General features: G+C 47.4%; 1 protein-coding gene across 9 annotated transcripts in view; it reads right to left on the minus strand.

The window, feature by feature from the left end:
* The window catches only part of Cflar (CASP8 and FADD like apoptosis regulator), a 51,998-nt gene that overhangs the window by 24,959 nt on the left and 4,781 nt on the right, over positions 1–22,258 (minus strand). For 6 of the 9 annotated variants that reach the window (XM_006975045.4, XM_076550345.1, XM_006975046.4 and 3 more), the window contains 4 exons: positions 7,368–7,794; positions 4,984–5,089; positions 3,311–3,446; positions 1,659–1,747 (listed from right to left, as the gene is read on the minus strand). In XM_006975045.4, the coding sequence (XP_006975107.1) occupies positions 1,659–1,747; positions 3,311–3,446; positions 4,984–5,089; positions 7,368–7,729 (693 nt within the window). In that variant the 5' untranslated portion in view covers positions 7,730–7,794. Of the gene's footprint in view, positions 1–1,658; positions 1,748–3,310; positions 3,447–4,983; positions 5,090–6,858; positions 7,345–7,367; positions 7,795–8,017; positions 9,119–9,323; positions 11,045–13,267; positions 14,214–22,258 lie in introns of those variants that run through there. The other 3 variants (XM_015993958.3, XM_076550347.1, XM_015993961.3) reach the window with 3 other exon arrangements.

The following is a 22,258-nucleotide window of genomic DNA, read 5'->3' on the forward strand; positions in this document are numbered from 1 at the left end:
CTGGTTTACAGAGTGAGATCCAGGACAGACAGAGCTACACAGAGAAACCCTGTCTTGAAAAAAAAATTTTATTAAGACACACTCAGTAAAAAAGCAAAGGGAAGACTGGAGGGAGGCTCAGAGGTTAAGAGGGCTGACTGTTCTTTCAGAGGACCCGGGTTCAATTCCCAGCACCTACATGGTGGCTCACAACTGTCTGTAACTCCAATTCTAGGGGGTCTGATGCTCTCTTTTGACCTCAGTGGGCTCCTGAACACACATGGTGGAAAAACTCATACAGGCACACATGCATAAATAAAAGTAAAATATTCTAAAATTATTTTTTAAAAAAGAAAAGGCACAAAGAGATAGGAATCAGGATATTTATTTTGCAGCATTGTTTCTAGTAACAAAAGAACAGAGGCAATCCATACATCAGCAAGAAAGAATTAAATACATTTTGGTGTATGTAGAAAATGGAAGGCAGGAGCCCTCCTGGTAGGACATGTCCATCATGTCAGCACTTAGGAGGCTGAAGCAAGAGGAGGGTCATTACAAGTTCAAGGTCAGCCTGGGCTACATACTGGACTCCAGTCCAGGCTGGGTTTCAGGGTGAGATCTCATATGGACCATATGGTACAATGTCTAAGAATTCTCTGTTCAGAAGAGTGACGTGGTATGCTACCCCTCACACAATGTATGTATGTAGACTATCTCTGCATGGTCAAGAAACTGGTCAAGAATAGTTGCCTTAACAGAAAGGAACTGGAATATGAGTATTATGGGGTAGGGAGAAAACACAATTTTAACATCTCTGTGGGGACATTTAAGTTTTTCTTTCTATAGGTACAACCTATCTCTTTTTATTTTAAAAGTGAATCTTCAGGGCTGGAGAGATGGCTCAGAGGTTAAGAGCACTGACTGCTCTTCCAAAGGTCCTGAGTTCAATTCCCAGCAACCACATGGTGGCTCACAACCATCTGTAATGAGATCTGGTGCCCTCTTCTGGCCTGCAGTCATACATGCTGTATACATAATAAATAAATAAATCTTTAAAAAAAAAAAAGTGAATCTTCAAGGAACAAAGAATGAAAAAAATATCCAGTGGTATAAATAGAACATTTGCTAATGCACATAGGAAAGGAACTTAAAAAAAAGCATCCTAAAATATTAATAGTAGTCATACCTAGGTAACAGACACATGACACATTAATTATCAAACATTTTTTTTTTTAAAACAGGGTTTCTTGGTGTAGCTCTGGCTGTCCTGAAACTCACTCTGTAGACCAGGCTGGCCTCAAACTCAGAGAGAGTCACCTGCCTCTGCCTCCCAAGTGCTGGAAATAAAGGCGTACGCCATCACTGCCCACTAGCTGAGCATTTTTAAGGTTTCTAATCAGAAGTTGCTGGCCTGGAGAGATGGCTCAGTGGTTAAGACCCACATGTCTGAAAACTGTCTGAGACTCCAGGATCCAACACCCTCACACATGCAGGCAAAACAATAATGCACATGAAGTAAAAATAAATAAATTATTTTTAAGAAGTGGCACACATTTTTAATGAGATACATGTCTATCAGTTTGTTCAGCTATTTCAGCACAGGAAAATAAGATGCACCCTTGGATAACATCTCTGAAACTGGTTCACGCTGACACTCCGTACACTGGCTCCAGACTCACCCTTGAAGAAGTATATGAAGGCTCCTTGATACTCAAGTTTGGGAGAGAAGCCTGGAGAGAATTCATATAATGTGATCCTGCTCCTTGGCCTAGAAAGACAAAGAGAGGGGCTAAGATTCATAAATTATCAAACGAGTCTTCAACAATGCTTCAGTACCAGTGACTCGTCAAAGTTTAAAAGACCTAAAACCTGAACCATCTGAATTCAAAACTTCTGCCCATCAATAAGAGTAACTAAAAGGGCTGGGCGGTGGTGGCGCATGCCTCTAATCCCAGCACTCGGGAGGCAGAGGCAGGCAGATCTCTGTGAGTTCGAGGCCGGCCTGGTTTATAGAGCGAGTTCCAGGACAGGCTCCAAAGCTACACAGAGAAACCCTGTCTTGAAAAACCAAAAAAAAAAAAAAAAAAAAAAAAGACTAACAGGGAGGCTGAGTTGACTCAGTAGGTAAAAATACTTGCCACTGACTCTGACAACCTAATTTCAATCCCCAGGACCCACATAGTGGAAGGAAAGAAATGACTCCTACATGGCACACACACACACACACACACACACACACACACACACACAAAGGAAAGAAATGACTCCTACATGGCACACACACACACACACACACACACACACACACACACACACACAAAGGAAAGAAATGACTCCTACATGGCACACACACACACACAAAGGAAAGAAATGACTCCTACATGGCACACACACACACACACACACACACACACACACACACAGGAAAGAAATGACTCCTACATGGCACACACACACACACACACACACACACACACACACACACACACACAAAGGAAAGAAATGACTCCTACATGGCACACACACACACACACACACACTAAATTAAAAAGACAATAAGGTGTCATTCCTATTTCTGATTGTCATTCAGAACGAGGACAGATTGCCCTATAGACAAGCAAGTCTCAGTCAACGACGACTTTTATGCTGTGACCCTATGGTGCCAGTGTAAGGGAGAAGGATGACCCCTTTTATTTAAAAGAAAAGAGAAGAAAAGGGACCTTTCTCGTGAGGTTACGTGAAACACAGCACACACGGAGGACAGCAATCAGACCCAGTGACACCACAGAGTTGGAGGGTGGTTACCAGGTCCACCACGGGGCTGGGCAACGGGGTTCAACCCGCAATCTAAGTCCTGAATGCTCAGTCTCTCTGCCCTTTAAAAACAGAGATACAGGGCTGGAGAGATGGCTCAGAGGTTAAGAGCACTGACTGCTCTTCCAGAGGTCCTGAGCTCAATTCCCAGCAACCGCATGGTGGCTCACAACCACTTGTAATGAGATCTGGTGCCCTCTTCTGGCCTGCAGTCATCCATGCTGTATACATAATAAATAAATCTTTATAAAAAGAACAAAACAGAGATACAGACTTCTTTAAAGATCAGGACGTTAAGACCTGGTTGGTGGCAAGTTTCAGAGGGAGGAGATTTGGCAGTAGGGTTGGGATATTGGGATATGAAGGCAATAAAGGAATACGATCTCTTGACATAGGCTAGAGGGCTGGGGCGCCTGGGTTCTGTCTCAACCATGTATCCAACAAATGACTCCTCACCAACCATTCCCACTACACACAGTAAAGCACCGGAGATCGCCGAGAAGCCAAAATCCCTTACCAGACTGCCTGTACTTCTGGATTTTTGTCTTCAGGTCTATTCTGTGGATGTTCTTCAGGCATTTTTCTAATAAGTTCAATTGATCTGAAGCAATCAGATTCAGTTTCTCCAATTCAATCACCAGATCCAAGAAACTCTAAGAGATCAACGAGAAACACATGTAAGTGGAGCTAACACGTCCCCAGTGCAAATTCTAGGTTATCTGGTCATAAGATGACCTAGATGAGACCTTCTGGTGGCCCTTGGTGATCCCAATCCAGACAGTTCTGCCCAGAACAAATCACTCTCCTGAATTTGATTCAAAGAGATGGGGGCCTAGGGCTGTAGCTCAGGTGGTTCGGTGCTTGACTAGCATGCCTGACGCCCTGGACTTGATCCCCAACACCACATACCATAAGGGCTTCCCAGAGTGTGGGGTTTACAGCTGAGGAAAAGATTGATATAGGAAATCCTCATAACGCCATGTGAAAGTTCTTAAACTGTGTTCCTCAGATGCTGGACATTCCAGATCATTCTGACTCAAGAGATGATGACCAGAAAGGGTGGGGCTGGCCAACTCATTCAAACTGAAACACCAGGACCCTTAAAGAACCTTATTTCAGAAGCAAGCATCGCTTTGGATTTTATTTTGCTCACGGTTAACACTTGGTTACTTAACTGTTAATCATTATTTGCAAAGACAATAAGCATAATTAATTACATATAAATGGAAGAAGCTGATTAGGGAAATCCCCCAAAAAACTGTTTTCATTTTCTTCCTCATTCCACATTTGATGTGGGAACAAGCTGTGTTCCTATAGTCCTAAAACCAAGGAGCCTGAGGAAATTCTTAGAGGCAGGGTAGCCACTTGGAAGACTTATTGTCACCCCCAGAGATGAAGATTTTTCTTGGCTCATCCTTGTGTTAACCCTACCAGGAGTTCAAACGTTCTTCCGGGAACCCTAACAACTCTAAAATGGTCCCCACATTTCTGTCCTCATCTCCACGTTAGCCACTTCCCAGAGAGATGAGTCAAAGGGACCACCACTTCCCCCCCCACACACACCCCCAACTACCTCCACAGAGCACTGAGGGAAGTACAAGAGAAGAGGGCCAGCCAATGGGAGTGGACCAGCAAGGCCCCAGGTCTACTCCACACAAGCAGACAGGATGCCCTCTCCCAGAAGAGAGCTGTCAATTCAGAGAACTGACGTAGAAGCCCGGCCTGTGCCATGACAGAAATCAGGACCAAATCTAAACACGAAAGAAACACCCAAGGCCACAGGAGGAGATAGTACCAGCCTATTTTCTTCCTAATTAAAAACCCACTCTCGGGCTGGAGAGATGGCTCAGAGGTTAAGAGCACTGGTTGTTCTTCCAGAGGGCCTGAGTTCAATTCCCAGCACCCACATGATGGCTCACAACCATCTGTAATGAGATCTGGTGCCCTCTTCTGGCCTGCAGGGGATACATGCAGGCAGAACACTACACATAATAAATAAATAAATCTTTAAAAACAAACAAACAAAAACCAAACACTCTCTTGCTACCAATGTTAGAGAGAAACCATCTGAGATGCCTAGTTCCTGGGGCCACGGCAGCAGGCTGCCCACCCCCCTCTCTCCATACCACAAGGAGCAGCCCCTACTTCTGACAGCTCTTTGGAACAGACAACCCAGAAAAGACAACTCACCTTGTCCTTGGTCACCTTGCCTCGGCCTGTATAATCTCTTGTAAGGAAAACTAACGAGGACACATCAGATTTATCCAAATTCTCACCAATCTCCATCAGCAGCACCCTGCAAATCCCAAAAGTTTCTTTAGTAAAGCCAGACAAGGATCCAAGAGCCCACGCCTCCCGGAGGCCAACAACTAGACTAAGTCTTGTCCTGTGGAATGTGCCCCCACTCTGTAAAACAGGAGGCCTTGACCGTCCCCCAAGAAACTCTAAGGAAATTCAAAAAGAAAACTCATCCTCCTCTGTTTGTTCGGTTTGATGTTTAGGGACAGGGCTCAGGCTGTGCAGCCCTGACCACCTTAGAACTAACTCACTGTGTGGACAGACTAGCCTCAAACCGCCCCATCCTCCTGTCTCTGCCTCCCAGGTGCTGGAATTACAACACGCAGGCGTGCATGCAGGACCACACCTGGCCTTTCCTTGGTCTGCAGCAGGACACAGCACTTCCCCTTCTAACTAAGGGCTCTGGAAACAACCGGGCAAATAAGACTTCCCTGAAAAAACCCCTAGGTCCCCAAAACTAATAGTGAAATGAGACAATTGAGTAACAGGAAAGACAGGATTCAGAGTGGCCTCGTCCTCTGTTTCACAGCTGCGGGTGACACTGGTGTAAGAACCATACTTTGAGTCTCAGGATCCCAGAGCCAAGAAACACCCCCAACATCTTGGCCCACATTTGAATTTAAAAAGTAAAAGACGTGGGCCATGGGGCTTCTGACCACACATGTTCAGTCTGGAAAGCCCCTCCTGATGTGGTCACCTGGGCTCTGTCTGGGGCAGCCACCACACTTGGTCAGGACCCCTGTGTCGAAGGGGGCGTTCCCAGGTAGACTCCCGTATTCTTAGGGATTCTTTTGTGCCCTGAGCTTAGGTAGGCACTGGGCCCGTGCTGATGTGAAGCCTGCTGAGCGGATGGGTGAATGGGTCAACCATTATCACCTCAACTGCCAGCTCACCTGACCCGAACCTAGTCCCTGAGACCCTGTGAGATCACTGACATCAGGTGATAGTTGGACAAGTGAAAAATGACCAAGAATAACAATAACCCCAAGCATCTCCCACTTGGTACACCATCCAAAGAGACTTGTAAACTTGTGATGCTCAGTCATTGTCTGTGGTCCTGAGACTGAACCTAGAACCTGTACACCCTAAGCAAGTGCCTACCGATGAGCTCCAGCTCCCCACATGCCCCTCTGCCTTTTCAGACAGGGTTTTATTAAGTTACACAGGCTGGCTTTGAACTCACAGTCTTCCTGCCTCAGTCTCCTGAGTAGCTGGGACTGCAGGTCTTCGTCACCAGGCACAGCTAGCTGAGCTGTATATTGTTCTTTACTTTGTAAAGTTGGTAACTGGCTCAGCCTGTGTGGGCCGCAACTGGTCTGTCTGAGGTTTAACACAGCCCTTCCAAGCCCAACTCTGGACACTTTCCAAGTGCCTTCTGCTCTCTTCGGTAGTTTTCGTAATAAGCATCATCCCCCAAATACATATTACGCAACCCACAGAACTAGAGGCCTGGAAGAACAGGAAGCCATTTAAAGGAACAAGGTCTTTTTCTTGCCTCAGAAAACTCAGTCCTTCCAGCAGAGGGGGGAAGGGGGATTGGTAGACAATACAGCTCAGAGGCTCTGGACTTAAGGGACTCCCGGGTCAGTCCAGCTTCAGCCAGAAGGGGCCTAAAAGGTAGCTCATTGACTTGGGCTCCGTGGAGCCAGGAAGGCAGGACTACAGGAAGGGAACCCACCCTGCTGGACTTCCTTGGCTGCCTGGGGGGAAGGACAGAGGAAGATTTACAAAGGGCCACAGATCTATGGAGGTAGGAAGGTTACTCACACTTGCTACTTCCTTTCTCAGTACCAGAATTTTCTAAAGCAGCACAGCTCCCACGCCATCAGGGACTGGCAAGAAAGAGGGCTCTATGTTGTTTCTTCTTTCTTCCTTTCTCATCAGTCTGTCCTTCGGGCACGCCCAGACTATCTGTCCTTTCCACTTCCGTTACGATCTTTTACCCAGTTGCTGACCCGGTGAGCAACCTGGGTTTTTTTTTTTTTAATTCAAACAAGCTGTGATCCCACCACACCTGAGGCAGGGGGATTGCTATGGGTTGGAGGCCCAGCCTGGGCTACACAGTAAGTTCCAAGCTAACCTGAGCTACAATGGGCTTCCAAAACATACACAACAAACAAAGAGAGAATCCAGAGAGTTCCGTGCCATACAGTGGTGTCGCAGGCGGTCTGCTCAGAAGGAAGCAGAGGTGACGAGGTTCTTCTCTCTACCCTCACTGTCTAGACCATCCAGTTCCCTCCCCCGCAGGGCAGCCGGGGGCAGAGGTCATGAGTTACCTATAGTCAGAAACGAGGTGAGGGTTTCTGCGCAGGTGGGCCTCGACGGCTGCTCGGTCCGTCTTCAGTATCCTCTTGAGCAGATCGAAGCGTCGCACTCGGTAGAGCAGTTCTGCCAAGGTAGCAACAGAGAGCTGGCCCCTCTCACTTAAGCTGCCCAGGAGGTCCCTGACATTCGGTGGAGCCAGGTTCTCGGCCACATCCCTACATAAGAAAAGCATCATTTCCTTCTCGTCCTCGTCCAGCGACTCCTCCACCTGGTGGATGACCTCGGCAGACACGGGGCACATTGCCATGTTCCAGGAGTCAGCAGCCAGGGTCTCATCCAGCTTCCAGCCACTCAGCAGGGCTCCGTGCGCCATGAGATGTCCACTTCATTTTGGAGGGCTTTCGTCATCTCTTTCAGAGTTCTTGTAGTAGAGGCGCTCTGTGGTGAGAGAACACTTTTAATCCTCTTGTCAGAACCCTTTCGCGCCCAAGACTCGAAGCCCAGGCTCTCCCTTTCTTCCTGGTCTCTGTAAGCAAGTGGGCTCAATTCACCCTTCCAAGCCAACAGAAAGAGCTCCACGGTGACAGAGCCAAAGACTGAGCCAAATGCCAAAAGACACAGCAGAGAACCCAGACATTCAAGAAAATGAAATCGAAATTACCTCCAAAAAATCCCACATGGTTTAATGAGAATGTAAAGCAGGTAAGGGGGAAATCAGAGCTGGGGAGCGAATGAGCAAGTCACCACGAGAGAACTCGGGGGCAGAGGAAAAGTCCAGTGACTAAGCAGCTGACTCCGAGAAACTTGTCATAGCAGTTACACTCACACCCACTCCTTAGCTCCACCCAGAGCGAAGCAGGTTCTGGCCAAGGGGCACTCGCCTCTCTGCAGGGGCCTCACGAACAGGGGTTCGGTCCTTTCCTCTCCCCCCCCCCCCCCGTTGCTCTCTCACTGTTCACCCCTCACCCACAGCTGTAGGCACTGCTGCAACCCCCACCCCCATGGCTCACAGCTTCATCGCGAATGCCCACAGGACCCTCCAGAGGGGCTGGACCAAGAGCTTTGTGACTTTTGACCAGGTCCTCGGATCTTGGCCCCAGGAACCCTCAATATACGGCTCCACGGCAGCCGGCGATGGCCATCAAGATTCTCAACGGCATAGTGGACGTGGACGGAAGACTTGGGAGGGCCACAGTTCGGAGTGAGATCTGGTGGAACGCCCCCCAGCTCAAGACCCGATGGTGTACTGTCCGTTTCTTCCACCAGAACTGAGTGGTTTTCAAGTGTAGGCTATAAATGATAATCACTGTCTGTTCCTTTGGTCTTAACTTTAAACATACACTTATTTATTATGTATACAGGGAAGGGATTGGTGGGCATTCCCCCACGCAAGTGGGGGTCAGAAGACACCTTTCAGGAGTCAGGTCTCGCCTATTATGTGGGTCCAGGGATCCAATTCAGGTCATCACACTTGGCAGCCAAGAGCCTTTACCCACTGAGCCATCCTGCCAGCCCTTATACATGAGACCTTGTCTCTGAGCAAAAACAAAACAAAAAACCCTCTGATCCCAAAGGAAAAAATGGAAACACAATCCAACTCTTAGATATGCATAATGATATTTAAGTATTTATCTAAGATTGGTATGGCTATGCCTATCTCAACACCCATTTATCCAAATAACCTCAACAGGACTATTTATAGCTAAAGGAGTGGAATTTACCAAAAACATCACTCAACGTAGAAAAAGCAGTGCTCGGAATACTTTTTTTTTTTTTTTTTTTTTTTTTTTTGGTTTTTTTTTTTTTTTTGGTTTTTTCGAGACAGGGTTTCTCTGTGTAGCTTTGCGCCTTTTCCTGGAGCTCACTTGGTAGCCCAGGCTGGCCTCGAACTCACAGAGATCCGCCTGCCTCTGCCTCCCGAGTGCTGGGATTAAAGGCGTGCGCCACCAACGCCCGGCTCGGAATACTTTTTTTTTTAAGTCCCAGTGACTAATTTTGAGTCTCAGATGTCAAAAGCCTGCATGCCATCCACGGGAGGACACCTTAACTGCCAGTTTCTTTTTCTGCTCTAGTCACTAGAAGCTGTATTGTGCTCAGTAGATGCTACTGTGTGCTAACCTCTAAAACAGTTATGTGCACAACAAGACGTAAAATAAGGGACATAAGAGATCATTAAACATAAGAGCAGGAAAAATCCAAATTCTCCAGACATACTTGACGAAGAACTGAACGAACCCAGCAGAAAGGAACTGTTTGAGTCAGCTTGCGAGGCAGTCGCCTCACTTGTGTGGTTCATGGCAAATGAAACAACGTGGCCGGATTATCACAGAGCAGTGTCCACTCAGGCCATCGTCTCGCGCTCAGGCCCATGGTGCCTTCTGCTAGTCATGAACGCTCGCAAGAACACCGCTTTGCTGTCTCCCTCTGTGCTGAGGAGGGTGGCTTGGCAGCCAAATCCCAGTTACTGGGGGCCAGGGGAGCAGCTGGTAGGGTGAGAAAATATCAGAAAGGAAATACAGATTCCCAGGCAGAGCCAGGCCTCTGAGATGCAGCAAACCTCCATGCCCAGAAGTTGGGGTGTAGCTCGGACAGTTCTCACGTCTGCGGGCGTTGGGCACTTGACAGAGAAGAGCGCAGAAATAAGAGGTTGAACATTATCTAAATAATCACTGCTTTACTGGGTTATCTGTTAAGCCCAGGCCAAGAAATTATCATAAAAAATTCCCCAAGACTGGGGAAATCAACAAGGCCTTCAGAAGCAAATGCAAAACCCCCGCAGAAGATCCCCTTCGAGTATGAGAGGATTTCTTTCTTCTTTTGTAAGCTGGGTAGCACAGGCTAGCCTGGAACTCGCTATAAAAGCTCAGGCTAGCCTCAAACTCATGCCAATCCTCCTGTCTCAGCCTCTGGAGTGCTGAGTTTATAGATCTGCACCGTCATACCCAGCTAGAGAAGAAACGATCTTCTGCTGAAGGGAAACTCACGTCTCAGTTAGCATAAGCAAAATGATGGGCTGCAGAAGAAATGATGAGTCCATAAAAAGACCGCTTGCTCCACTTGCCGAAGCCTGGGGGCTTGGCTCCCAGCACTCACAAGGCAACTTACAGCCTTCCATAACTCCAGTTCCCAAGGAATCTAGTGCCCTCTTCTGGCCTCCTTGGGTACTGCAGGCATGTGGTGCACATACACAACTTGAAGGGCAAAGCACTCATACACATGAAACAGAAATGAACAAAACTTTTAAAAACCAAAATCACCACAACCATAGACAAAACAAACAGAATTATGCACAGCAAATTTGCTCCCCGAGGGTCCTTTGATGATGTCTGGTTTTTGGTCATCATCCTCCGGTGGTAGCTCTGGGATCTGACGGACAGAGGCGAGGATGCTATTCAACATTCCACAATCTCCCATCTCCCTGAGATCAAGAACGATGCAACCTCCCATGACCACAGCACTGTGTCCAAGAAACCTCCTCAAATTTCAGGTTCTAAACTTCCTGAGTCTTTTTGCGACTTATTAGCGTTTTCTAACTTAATTGCACCTCGGCCAGAGCCTGGGAGGTGAGGTATATGACCTCCGTTCTCTGAGTCTTTGACTTCTGTGGGACTGCACACTTGCAATCCCCAGTGCCGAGGACACAGAGACAGGGGGATGCCTGGGCTCACTGGCCAGCCAGACTTGCCTACCACGAGAGTCCCAGGACAGTGAGAGATCGTCCATGTCCCAACTAAAACAAGGTGCTGATTAATCTGAAAAAACAAAACTCTTGCATAATATTAGAAGAACCAGCCTTAATATTTATACATCCCAGGGGCTCAGGAGAGAGAACTACTAACGGCGAGGACTATTTTCAGGAAATAGAATCTCAGCACACCGAGCTCCATAGTCCACTTGCTTTAATTCCTCTGGCATGACATCCTTTATACACAGCTTCAGTTCTGTTCTCATGTCTAGCTCCTTTCTTGCCTGATTTCTCTCTGTTTATCTACTGCTCCCTCTTAAGTTCTGTCTTAATTCTCTCGTCTTGATTCTGCCTCATCTAGGTCCTTTTCACCTTGTTCTTACCCAGCTAGGGCTTTCCCATCTGGCTCTTCCTCATCTTCCATCTCATTCCTCTAGTACTCTTTTCTAGCCCTTTGATTTCTCTATATTTATCTACTGTCCCCTCTAGGTTCTATCTTAATTCCTTCATCTAGTTCTGTCCCTTCTAGATTCTCATCTATCTAGTTCTTTCCCCTATCAGCTCCTCTCCCATCTCCTTCTCTCTCATCTGGCTCTTCCTCATCTTCCATCTCGTTCCTCTAGTCCTCTCTTCTAGCCCTTCAATCTAGTTCTTCCCCATCTCAGTTTGTTCCTCTCAAGTTCTTACCCATCTAGTTCTTCCACTCTCTTTTCTCTTCTCCGTCCTGTGCCCTGGAAGTCCCGGTATATAAAGGGAGGGTCTGAGCTAAATTGTGTAAAGCTATTAGCGTCCACCTCTCCTAGGTGGTGTCTCCTTGTGGAATTTACCTAAAGTCAGGCGACTTGCAGGTGGGCTGTTATCATTGTTAGTCCTCGGAAGTTGGGTGCCCCCCTGGGTGGTTTTTCCTGTAGTCCTTAAAAGTGGCTAAGGGAGATAATCTGATTCCAGAGAAAGCCTTTCCTGAGGCTGTTCTCCAAATACCTGAAATATGTATGTCCAGAGAGTGATCAGTCCACACTGTTAGCCCTTCTTAGGGAAAAGTCAATTGGGAAAACTATGAAGGCACACATGATTTTCATAACAGAAGACAGCTGATATATAACAAGCCAAGTAACACCAAAAACTCCTTGGGATTTGGCTTCCTCTGGAGGAATTCCCTGATCCCTCGAGGTAGTGACTTTGTCATAATCAGCTGAGTTTTTATGATATATTCCTGCGGCCTGCAGCACAAAACAAAACTCTAGCTACAGTGTACACAGAGACGCAGAATGTGACCGAAATAACCTGCTCAAATACACAGCTGATGTGAGAAATTCAGATGAAAACTTCAGTGCTAATCATTTCAAGTTTACCATATGTTATCACATCACACAGATAACATGGAGGAATGACCCAAGCTATGCAAGACCTTAATGGAAGAAAACATGAATTATTAAAAAGGCATATTACTAAAGACCCAGATAAATGGAGAGCCATACTTTATTCATGAGTAGGAAGATTCAGTATAATAAAAATATTAGCTCCTGGAGCTGGAGAGATGGCTCTGAGGTTAAGAGCACTGTCTGCCCTTCCAAAGGACCTGGAGAAACTTAGCTCCCAACATTTAAAATGCTTCCTCTGTGTATACGTAGATAGCTAGGCCTTAGAACAAGAATGCCTAGAGCCTTCCCAAAGTTATCCAAAAGGACAGATTTTACTGGTGCAAATGATATAGAGGGCTTTGGGGTAGCTGTAGGAGTCTTTTGTTTTATTTCTTTTGAAACAAGAGCCTCATGTAGCCCAGGCTGGCCTTGAACATGCTATTTTGTAAAGGATGTCTTTGAACCTCCCAAGTACAGGCTTACAGGGTCATACCAATACACCTGGTTTTGTTTTGTTTGTTTGTTTGTTTTGGTGGGGGTTGTTGTTGTTTGTTTGTTTTGAGACTGGATCTCACCCTTAGTTCTGTCCTAGATCTCACTACATAGACCAGGCTGTCCTTGAACACACAGAGATCCGCCTGCCTCTCCCTCCCAAGTGCTGGCATTAAAGGCGTGCGCCACTAGGTCCAGCACCAAGCCTGGTTTTAAGCAGGGCCGGTGACTGAACCCAGGGCTTCATGGATGCTAGACAAGCGCTCTCCCAATGCAGCCACATTCCAGACCAAAGTCTTTCAGTAAAAAGACTCAAGTCACGGCCATCAGCAGCCAAGCCACCTTTGGGGACTCCATCCAGCACTCCACTTACCTCTCCCACAGAGTCTCTTTCTCCTCACTCCCGAGAGAGGCACAGGACCATCCAAGCTCCAGTCCCTCCTGCTTTCCAAACACCCAATCCTGACTGATCAACATCTCATCACCGAACCATACAGACCGAACCAGCAACAGGGTCTTTCCTGGATTCTAAAAGGAATTCCCCTTTTCTTCAGATGACACTCCCCCTCACCGTCTCCCCTTCTTTTCCACACCCACATAGTTTCCCGTTTGGTACACACTGTCTCTCTCTCTAACCTTGGCAACCAGCGGACTGAAAACCTAAAACCCAGTCTCAGTTTCATTTCTGGAGGAAGGCATGAGACCATCGCGCTAACCTGCCTAGAACAGCCAGAGGAGCTCAGAAAAGGGGAGGAGCCTGAGACCTCATCGCTCCGGACACGTCAGTGGGGAAAACAATGTCAGTATTTCCAAAACTGCTGGAAGGGCTGAAGAAAGCGGATGAGCTTCTAGCAGAAGGGCTGGGGGCTCCATGGGCCACCTCGCCTCGTCTGGGGCAGAAGCAGGCTCGTGGTCAAACACTGTGTAGACATCGGGTCTGACTCAGAGCCAACACTCAGTGTGTAAGGGATGAATGAATGAATGAATGGCTTACATATGACAGTTCTGGGAAATGATCTCACTTCCTGTTCTCTGTCCTGGGCCTGACCAAATTCTTTGGCCCGGGCCTTAAGTTTCTTCACGTTCTGCCTCCTGACGACATCATCCCTGTGACATCTCACGGAAGCACGCCCAGAACTTTCCTGTTTTTGTACCAAAAGTCCTATATCACAGGAAATAGTCTGTCCTGGGCTAACTGGAACGGCTGGTCACCCTGAACCCCATTTTCAGATCCTGAGTCTCTCCCACTCACATCTAGAGTAGCAGACAGCCGAAGGGGAAAAGAGGGGATTAACCAAAACTACGATTAAACCTACTATTTTGTAAGCTAATTAAAATACACAATTTTAAAAGCATTTGAACAGACAGCATAGGTGAGTAATTCTCCTAGAAGCTAGAATTCAATGTACTTGTTCACACACACACACATACACACACACTACACACACACCACACACACATACACACACACCACACCACACACACCACACACACCACACACACCACACACACACACACCACACACACATACACACACCACACACACATACACACACACCACACACACACCACACACACATACACACACACACCACACCACACACACACACACACACCACACACATACACATCACACACACACACCACACACATACACACCACACACACACCACACACATACACACCACACACACACACACACACACCACACACACACAATACACACACTACACACACACACCACACCACACACACATACACACCACACACACACACACACACACACACACACACACACACACACGAGTGCTCAGTAGGTAAAGGTGCCTGCTACCAAGCCTGAGAAAAGAGAACCAAACCGACCCCTCTGGGTTTTTCTGAGCTCTACGAGTGCACCTTAGTACATGTGTACACGCACACACACTAAATAAACAAACAAACAAGCAGATAAGCAAATACACAAATAAGTAAGCATTCCAGCCGGAAGCTGAGGAAGGAGGGTCGCACAGCACGGAGCCGGCAGCACCACTTCCTGTGTTTGGCATCGCGGGGCAGTGTGTTTACAGGATTCTGGTTAGCATCTCTTCACACCCCCAGAGAAGACTCCTGCCTTCACCTCCACGGTCCTGGGGCAGCGCTCGCTCCTCAGCTCACACATACACACACGCACACACACACACCACACACACACACGGCCAAGGCTCTCCGCCTTAAACAGTTAACCATCCCAAAGACCCTGAGCCTGGGTCCCCCAGATCAGCGACCCCTCCACTTCATCCCCTTTCACACAGAGCTAAGACCCTGTGAGGGAACAGCCTGCACTCGGTCCGTTTCTCCCACTTTGACCTCTCCTTGGCACCAGCACCCTCGTCCCCAAGACGCCGCTTAGCGCGCCTCACACTGCACCCTCACCCCTACAACACCGCTTAGCGCTGCTCACACTGCACCCTCACCCCTACAACACCGCTCAGCGCGCCTCACACTGCACCCTCACCCCTACAACACCGCTTAGCGCTGCTCACACTGCACCCTCACCCCTACAACACCGCTCAGCGCGCCTCACACTGCACCCTCACCCCTACAACACCGCTCAGCGCGCCTCACACTGCACCCTCGTCCCTACAACACCGCTCAGCGCTGCTCACACTGCACCCTCACCCCTACAACACCGCTTAGCGCTGCTCACACTGCACCCTCACCCCTACAACACCGCTCAGCGCGCCTCACACTGCACCCTCACCCCTACAACACCGCTTAGCGCTGCTTACACTGCACCCTCACCCCTACAACACCGCTCAGCGCGCCTCACACTGCACCCTCACCCCTACAACACTGCTTAGCGCTGCTCACACTGCACCCTCGTCCCCAAGACGCCGCTTAGCGCGCCTCACACTGCACCCTCACCCCTACAACATCACTTAGCGCTGCTCACACTGCACCCTCGTCCCCAAGACGCCGCTTAGCGCGCCTCACACTGCACCCTCATCCCTACAACACCGCTTAGCGCTGCTCACACTGCACCCTCACCTCTACAACACCACTCAGCGCGCCTCACACTGCACCCTCACCCCTACAACACCGCTCAGCGCGCCTCACACTGCACCCTCGTCCCTACAACACCGCTCAGTGTGCCTCACACTGCACCCTCACCCCTACAACACCACTCAGCGCGCCTCACACTGCACCCTCACCCCTACAACACCGCTCAGCGCGCCTCACACTGCACCCTCGTCCCCAAGACACCACTTAGCGCTGCTCACACTGCACCCTCGTCCCCACCACGCCGCTTAGCGTGCCTCACACTGGCATCTACATCAGAAGGAAAAGCCAATGATGCTGAAGCTGTTTTTATTATGCAAAATTCTAATAATTTTTCTTATCATAGACTTGGGTATTTCTGTTGACTTTTTTTTTATAATGTTACTTATCTTGATTGCTGAACTTTTGAGCACTCTATAATAAATGGTGTGGGAAAGTGAATATCCACACTTGCCTCACCCTACTCCGTCTTGACCGTACGTCTCTTGCCCAGGCCTCTGTGAACTCGTAGCTGCTCCATCCAAGAGCTCTTGGGAGTTCCCGACCACCCTCAGCAGTCCCTCTTCTGAGTATGGACCCAAAGGAAGTGAACTTCGCACCTCCTAAGGATATGGGCACTGGGCCTGGAGAGATGGCTCCATGGTTGGGAGCACTCACTGCTCTTCCAGAGGACCCGGGTTCGGTTCCCAGCACCTACTCGGAGGAGGCTCACAACCATCTGTAACTACCGTTCTACCCTCTCCTGGCCTCCTGGGGCACGAGGCATGCATGTGGTACACAGAGAAACCTGCAGGCAAAACATTCATGCAAATAAAATAAACTAAAAAAATATTTTAGAAGATACCAGCCCCGCCCCATTGCACTGCATCCATATTTTAAGCGAGATATAAAAACAGCTTAGGTGTCAAAGGATGAGGAGATATAATATCTCATAGCATACATATGTGCATGTGCATATACCAACAGATATAACATACATATGTGTGTGTATATATACCAACGAATATAAAATACATGTATCTGTGTATATGTACCATTGGATATAACATACATGTATGTGTGTATATATAACATTAACATAACATACACATATATGTGTGATATACGCCATTGAATATTATTCAGTCTCAAAAAGAGAGGTGGCAATTCGGCCACATGAGAAGTGAAATAAGAAAACACAGGAATTTGGCCTCATTTATATGCAGCATCTATTTTTTTTTTAAGTCACATATATGGAGGTGGAGAATAAACAGTGGTTACCAGGGTCAAGGGAGAAGCAGGAAGCAGGGAGATATTAGGTCAAAGGATATAAAGTCACAAATAGGCAGGATGCGCACGCAAAAGGCTGAACTACACCTGAGAACTATAGTTAGTCCATTGGTCTCAGGAGGTTTTGCTCAAAGTATTTTATGCTGGAAATTTTTGCTGAAAGTGTATTGTATTTAGGATTTCTGCCAATGAGTAGATTTAGAACTACTATAGGCACAGAGTGGGAGATGGGCAGCTAGGTAAGACATGGATCCATCATTCTATCCCACTAGACAAGTATTTTACTGTATAAATATCTTAATAGGTTATGTATTTTAAATATATACCAGGACATTTAAATAAAAAGAAGTCGCTGGCCAGATCTCTGTGAGTTCGAGGCCAGCCTGGGCTACAGAGTGAGATCCAGGACGGGCTCCAAAGCTACACAGAGCAAAACCCTTCTTAACTTGCAGGCCCAGCTGAAACTCCCCACACTGCGTAAGGCTTTCCTGGAAGGGACCACAGAGGCATGGTCAGTGACTCCTTTGTATCATCCTCCACTGCAGACAAGTTTCCAGCCAATCACTTAACACACGCCTCTGGCATCTAGCACTAGCCAGAACAGGTAACAATAAAGTGTGCTAACTTCGGTCAGACTTCTCAAACCGTTCCACGGAATGTGAAGTGCCTCCCAGCCATCTCCAGTCCAAAATACAAAATGTTCCGTCTGCCACACAGCAACCAGTATGAGGGTTAGCTTCCTTTGGACATACTTAATCTGTCATTTGCTCTGCCTTCCGCCTGAAGCAAGGAGAGGGCATAGTAACAACAGCAAAGTCACCTCCGCGGAGGCACAGTGTGAAAACAAATATAGTATCTCAGCAACTTGGGCAGTCACATGGTAAGCCTATCTTGCCGGGGGCAGAAAGTGGGCCAGCTCTGTAGCTCTGTACCCAAGAAGCTATAGTGAGATAAGAACACAAAGTACGAGCTGGGTAGTGGTGGTGGTGTTGGTGGTGGTGGTGGTGGCGGCGGCGGCGGCGGCGGCGGCGGCGGCGGCGGCGGCGGCGGCGGCGGCGGCGGCGGCGGCGGCGCACGCCTTTAATCCCAGCACTCGGGAGGCAGAGCCAGGCGGATCTCTGTGAGTTGGAAGCCAGCCTGGTCTCCAAAGCGAGTTCCAGGAAAGGCACAAAGCTACACAGAGAAACCCTGTCTCGAAAAACCAAAATAAAAAAAAGAACACAAAGTACTTGAGAACAGAGGAGTTGCAAGATTCTGAACAAAATGCAATGTGGCCGTCTCACAGAGGTCTGTGCACTTACCCTGAATGTCACAGAGCCGATCTGTGCCCTCCGTTTGTGCCCAGGACCCACACATGGTGACAAGTAGAAGAGCTAATATAGTAAACCTACCTCTCCTCCCCCAGCCATGGATATTTTAAATATAAGGTTTACCGCAAATGCCACCCCTTCTCAAGTTAGTCAGAGGAGGATGTGCACTAATCATCTTGTGGCTCCAGGTTTGTGGCGCTGCAGACATGCATTAGAACATCATCTAGCAGACCACTGGCTGGGGCAAAATCATAAATAGTGCTAATTTGGGATGTTACTAGCCATGATTATTATTTTATACAGTTCTTTGATGAAACTCCTCTGCTTTGCTTGTGTCCATTCTGTAAGGATTATGTCCTGAATTACATCACCAGCCTGCAACAGCATCCCAGCCTAAAAGCGGGTGTGTCCTCTGGGCGTTCCCTTCCTTTCCCCACTCTCTCCTTCCGTTCTCTTCCCTCCGCGAGGTCTCTCTGTTTCTCTCTTTCTCTCTTTTTCTCCCTCTCTCTCCCAATAAAGCCCTGAAAAGGTAACTATGGCTCTTGATTCTTCTGCAACCCACAGCATCCAGCACCTTCCAAACTTCCCATGTTGCCAAGGTAAAAGAAGTAACAAGTGGAGGCTTTCAAGCCAAGCTTGGTGACACAGACCTGCAATCCCAGCTACTCGGGAAGTTAAGGCAGAAGAACTGAAGGCTCCAGACTTGACTGGACTCAGTGAGTTCAAGGCCAGCCCGGGCAACTTGGTGAGATCAACTCAAAAAGTAGAAACAGAGCTAGGGATGTGGCTCAGGGGCAGAGCACTTGCTTAGCATGTGTACCACAAACAAACAAACAAAAATAAAATAAAGTGGGGACTTCAAGAATTGAGGTTGTGGAGTAATCTTTTTGTACGCTGTGAAGATTTGTCACTCAGATTGGTTTTTTAAAAAAAGCTGAACAGCCAATAGTCAGACAGGATTTTCAGGGCAGAGAGAATGCTGGGAAGAAGAAGGGCGGAGACAATGAGAGACGTCAGCCAGACGCAGAGGAAGCAGGATGCGTAGACGAGGTAACAAACCATGAGGCTTGGGGCAGCACATAAATTAATAGAAATGGGTTGATTTAAGTTATAAGAGCTAGTTAGAAACAAGCCTAAGCTACCGGCTGAGCTTTTGTAGTTAATAAGAAGTTTCTGTGTGGTTATTTGGGAGCTGTCTGGCAGGACAGAAAAGTCCACCCACAAAGTGGTTAGAGCCAGCCACGGCAGCACAAACCTATAATCCCAGTACTTGGAAACAGAGGCAGGAACATCTTCTAGCTGGATCCTGAAACATGAACAGAGAGTCTCCAGGAACAATAAAACTGAATCCAGTTGATGGGAGGGGCCTGCTCCATCTTAAACAAAGCTAAATCTTTGCTGGGACCAGCTTTTCATACATAGCTCAAGCACCAAGTGTATCTTCCTACTTCTGGGCATTACCCATAATCCAACTCCAAAGTCCTCCGTGTTCCCCAACATTTTTTCCTACCTCTATGGAGTTGCCTCCACTCAGAAAGCTTCCTAGCCTTTCTCAGTATTGTGCTGAAATTCTGTATCTTTCAAGCTCTCTTCCACAGCTTGTCCTGGTCCCCAAACTGGATCTTGTCCTGCTTCGCGGCAGTCTTTAAACCATCTTTGGGCATTTACTTTATGCCATGCAGGAGTTAGTGCATGATGATGGACAGGCTCTCACCTTCCACCAGTTCTGTGGTAGGTCCTGGGCAGGCGTCAGAGCTCTTGAGCAGCTGACACATGACCACACAGTTGCAGCAGAGAGGCACACATTGTTAGGAATTAGTAATGTCCATCTGTCCCTTTGCAACCTACACTGAAGCAAGATGGAATTGGTAGCATGATAGGTATCATCCCTGGAACCTGGAGATCGAGCTTGCGACTGTTCCACACTGTATGAAATAACCACAGGGTGGTTTGAGGGGACTTATAAGGCTGGGCATGATCCTAGGCAGAACCTGCTGTAAGCTGGTAAGACCTCAGCTTAAACAGAAGACAGTGTCCACAGCCAAGCTCACCAAATATCCTTTAGCCTTTCAGTAAAAGGGTCAACCAATTCTCAGTACATTTCGATAAAAATGTACTGACTCTGGATAAGCTGTCATTTCTAAAACTCTTAAAATTTAGGTGCCATAATCTTCATTTGTCCAATCTCAAACCCAGTTTTCTTTCTTTCTTTCTTTCTTTTCTTTTTTCTGGAGCTGAGGACCGAACCCAGGGCCTTGCGCTTGCTAGGCAAGCGCTCTACCACTGAGCTAAATCCCCAACCCCTCAAACCCAGTTTTCTACATGTGAGATAGTTCCAGGATAGATTCAAGAGTGCTTTTAAAAAATGTGTTGCTGATTTTGTTGAAGACAGAGTCTCTCTACATAGCCCTGGCTATCCTGGAACTCACTATGTTGACCAGAGTGGCCTCAAACTCAGAGATCTGCCTGCTTCTGTCTCCCATGTGCTAGGATTAAAAGCATGTGCCACCACACCCAGCAAAAGTGTATAAAATTTAAAGTAATTTTTTTCCCAAATAGGACAGCAGTCTGCTATCCTCAGAACTACTACTACCTTGCATGCAATGGTGTCAGCTAAAAATGCAAACACCCTTGAATGGTTGCAGTATGCACTCACTTTGTTGGGGAAAACCACAGGGCAAGGATTTGCTCCATTCAGAAATCACAAAGCTTCAATTTCCTTGGCAGAGAAAACAAAACAGGCCAAACTGCTTGGTTTAGGCAAGATTTCAACCTTTAATGCTTTGGTAAAAACTGAGTTCAGAGACCACATCTCATTTTTAAGTTCTATAAAGGAAGAGGTGGCTGGGCCTTGTCTGCAGCTGTTGATTTAGGCATCTAAACCATCTGTTGTGGAATGTAGAGGAACTGGGTGTATGTTTTCATGAAACAGCAGTCAGGAAGAACCACACTCTTTCTCAGGGTCTGGTAACATACACTTGTAAATCTAGCACTTGCCAGGCTGGGGCAGAAGAACAGCCAAGTTCAAGGCCAGCCCAGGCTGGGCTATATATTGATACTGTCTTTAAAAAAAATAAAACAAACAAAGGTGAGCTAAGAAACAACCCTAAATGCCTGAGAGAATAGCTCAATATTTAGTAGATCTGAAGCTTGGCTGGGTTTGGATTGAAATTCCAGCCAGGCAAATACATGACAGATTCTCTCGACTGGCCCTTCAGCACACACACAAATCAGTTCGAAAACTTAAGTCATACATATAACGGGGATAGAAAGCTTCTGGAATTCCTTTCAATATAGATTTTTTTTCCCAATTACAAAAAGTTCTCTTTGTTATAAGAGACTCTGAAATGAACAAGATAATCGGGAAAATAAAAATGGAAACTGCCCATCTGCTTCACTGGGCCATTTTCGATACTCTGACCTGCCCTGATTTCTCACCTGTCTGGTTCTTTAAGGTTCTCTGACGTTCCTGAAAACAACCAGGTTAAAGGGAGAGGCTTACTCTACCTTTCGGCTGGATGATGGCCTGCTTGTTTATGGAGTGCCCAGGCAGAGAGGATTGCATCACTTCTCCAGGGGACAGCTTTGTGCTATATGTACAACTCCCCTGTTCCCACCACGACATTTTAATAGGTTCCCCAGGCCTTAAGCACACACAGCTTTAGCTCTGTCTGATTAAAATAGCATGGCCTTGGGGTGAGAGCAGAGCCTAAGTCAGGCAGAAAACTTCTGTGGAGGTTTTCGTA

The sequence above is a fragment of the Peromyscus maniculatus genome, chromosome 13 (genome assembly GCF_049852395.1).
Source record: "Peromyscus maniculatus bairdii isolate BWxNUB_F1_BW_parent chromosome 13, HU_Pman_BW_mat_3.1, whole genome shotgun sequence".
Lineage (NCBI taxonomy): Eukaryota > Metazoa > Chordata > Mammalia > Rodentia > Cricetidae > Peromyscus > Peromyscus maniculatus.